At 37.7% G+C, this 3077-nt stretch overlaps 1 protein-coding gene across 1 annotated transcript; it reads right to left on the bottom strand.

Moving 5' to 3' along the window:
- Nucleotides 1–999: 999 nt before the first annotated feature.
- Nucleotides 1000–1973, bottom strand: LOC306650351 (vomeronasal type-1 receptor 90-like). Its single transcript, XM_079122278.1, has one exon. It carries the CDS (start codon nt 1798–1800, stop codon nt 1051–1053), a length of 750 nt encoding a protein of 249 aa, XP_078978404.1. The 5' UTR covers nt 1801–1973; the 3' UTR covers nt 1000–1050.
- Between the last annotated feature and the right edge of the window lie 1104 nt (nt 1974–3077).

Here is a 3077-nt window from a genome sequence, read left to right as displayed (position 1 = left end):
TTCTTTAATATATTGAAGGACTGGGCATGTTTTATTATGGCAAGGTGCACATAACTGAAAATTCACCATTTTGATCATTTCTAAGTTTACAGGTCAGAGGCAGAAAACACATTCATCCTATTGTGAAAACAATTTTCATCCATCTCCAATACTTTTTCTTCTTCCCAAACTAATCCTGTGCAGCTCTCAAATATGAACTCATTGATCCCCTTTCTCATCCCCTTGTAACTGCTATTTTATTTTCAGTCTGTAAAAGTTTCTACTCTAATTTTAACGTTTTACATTAGAGTCTTACAATGTGGGCTCTTTCGTAAAAATATTTTTAGTTGTAGATGGAGACATACATTTATTTTATTTATTTTCATGTGGTAGGCAAGTGCTCGACCACTGAGCCACTATCACAACCGCAGCATTGGTTCTTTTGTGACTGACAGTTTAGTTGCAATGATGTCTTCAAGGTTCAGGAGGTACTCCCTCAGTCTTATATTTTTCTGTTACAGGCTGAATAATATTCCATGGTGTGATGAGACCACATTTTGTATACACATTCATATGCTTTTGGGCATTGAGCTGTTTCCAACATGGGCTATTGTTAGTAACGCTACTATAAACACTGGTGTACATAAGATAACTTGAGTCCCTGCATTTGATTATTTTATCAGATCAATATAAAGGATTTTTGAAGGATCAGGTGGCAATTGGTGGTAATAAAAATTGACATATTTAGCTGCATATAATACATCTCATTGAAGCACTTATTTAAAAGAGTTGTATACTCTCAATATGTTTATAAGTGGCTAACCCTAGCCTTAAAATGACACCCACTTCAAAGAAATCACTGACACCAAGCAGATATGTTGTGTCCTTGTGTTATACAAAAAGTTACATGGTTGATATTTTTCTGACATATTTATTATTCACATGTCTCCAGGTAAACAGATTTAAGAAAACATGCATATCTCCATATTGACTTTCCAGAGAGCATTTATTTTATGCTGTGATTCAGAAGTCAGCATATTGGCACATTAGGAGTTCTTATCCATCACTCAGTTAAATATGTGCTATCTTCCCCCAAAAGGATTTCAATAAGTTAAGAATTTGTTTTTCATTAAAGAGGAGTAGGAAGGGACTTGTCATGGCATAGCCATTGGCAACCATTATCTGGATAGAATTACAAACAGGGTCGTTGTTCCACATAGATCTTGAGGAGGAGAAGATGCAGTCCAAACAGTACATGAGCACAAAGAGACTCATGAGCAGCAGGATGGTCCAGGTGGCCCTCTGTACAGGGGATGCTTTTGGAGAAAGACAGGTACTGTTAAGGTGCTGGCACTGCCTCTTATGCCTGGTTAAGAGGGTCACCATGTACCCGCTTGAGAGGCCCATGAGCCCTATAAGAAAGACATCCCGCAATGCACCTAATATGGAAAATAAATCCCTGAGGAAGAAACTCATTGGTAAAATCATGCAGGATTCAGTAATAAATACAACACCATGTGAAGTCACATTGTGCATGGCAGTAGAAGAGAATGAGAAGTGAGCGCTAAAGGACATGTAGAAGACCCACAGGAACCCAAGGGAACACAGGATCTGATGTGGAGATTTGTGTTTAAACTTTGCCAAGCAGGAGCTTCTGGGGCTCAGGGTGATGGCCTGGAGGACACAAAGTAGACAGGTGGCACAAATCGAGAGGCCCCTCAAAAACTTGTACAAGTAGATTAATGATTGACATTTTATGTCATCCCAAACATTCTGAGACTCAAAAACATCTGTAGCTATGAACCCCATAATTATCAGCATCCCTAGGTGTATTAGGGCCAAGAGACCAATGATGAGGTCAGTGGCTTTTATCCTGTGCTGGAGAAGGAATGTGAAGTTGTGAAAGAGAAGAAGGATGGTGTTGGCTGAGATCCCAATGCCCACTTCGGAGAAAAATGCATTTCTTATGCTAATAAAATCATATAGTTGTTTGGTCCTTTTCATCTTTTGCATAAAGAATCACATTATATCTTTGGAGAAAAGGAAGAGAAAGTCTTTATTTCAAATAGTATCATCTTCATCAATCTCAGTCTCTAGTCTTACCAACAGGAAATGTGAGGATTCCCCCTGACACACCTTTCCTCACTTCAGCACTCAAGGCTCTCTGATACTCTTGAGGCACTACTTTCCTATTTTCACCAAATCATTTCTGGAGGATGTAATGATTATTGGGCTCTCACTGGGCCTCAGCTTTCTTATTCACTCAGAATGACCTTTTTTCCATTGAAAATCTTTCTGGGGTATAATCTCATCTTGAGGTTTTCATCTTTCTCTTCTTGATTAAGCACCAGGTACATATTGAAATCACTACAATTTTGGTGAATGTAATAGGGAGGATTGCCCAATTGCAGAGAATTCTAACCCTCTCAAGAAATGGATCTCAATGATGTAGGTGTACACATAGGTATATCATTTTAGTAGTCCATTTGTTCCAGTTTATGAGCAGATGTAATATCTTTAATACATCAACTGATCCAGCATTGAGAAGCATGCCCTCTAAGACATTGTTTGAATTTTCCTTCATGATCTTCCATTGAGTTCAAATGTGACCTTGATGCTAAATCTGATCATCTCATCTATAAAATATGGCAGTCATATTACCAATCTTCTAGACCTATTGTGTGTGAAAGATATATAGAAGTGTTCTTGGCATATAAGAACATCTATGGACAGGTTGACCATTTGTTTAAATCATACACTTCATACCTTTGACTTGGGAGATTTAATTTAATTATTTTAATAATGACTTCCTGTGTTGCTGCTTCAGTTCATCTCCATCATGTTAGAACATCTTAGCAATATGTGTAGAAAGGCCTTTGGTGGTATTTTAGGACCGTGTTTAAATCACTGCAGCTTTACATCTTAGATTCCTGTTATTATGTTCACCACAATAACTATCCTAAGTGAGCCACGTCCAGTTATCAAATATTCCTAGGAATGTATCCTAATGTTTTCTCCTCAGTCATCTGGAATCTGAGTGGTAATTAAAGTAACAGTTCAAAAGCTTCAGAATCATTCTATTGTAAGGTTTTCATGAA

Source organism: Sciurus vulgaris, assembly GCF_902686455.1.
Source record: "Sciurus vulgaris genome assembly, chromosome: 19".
Taxonomy (NCBI): Eukaryota; Metazoa; Chordata; class Mammalia; order Rodentia; family Sciuridae; genus Sciurus; species Sciurus vulgaris.
The sequence above is the reverse complement of the archived record's forward strand: the minus strand, read 5'-3'. Positions and strand labels throughout refer to the sequence as shown.

What these genes read in the sequence shown, in the direction of transcription:
- LOC306650351 (XM_079122278.1), bottom strand. Translation starts at nt 1,800, where the DNA reads ATGCTGATAATTATGGGGTTCATAGCTACAGATGTTTTTGAGTCTCAG.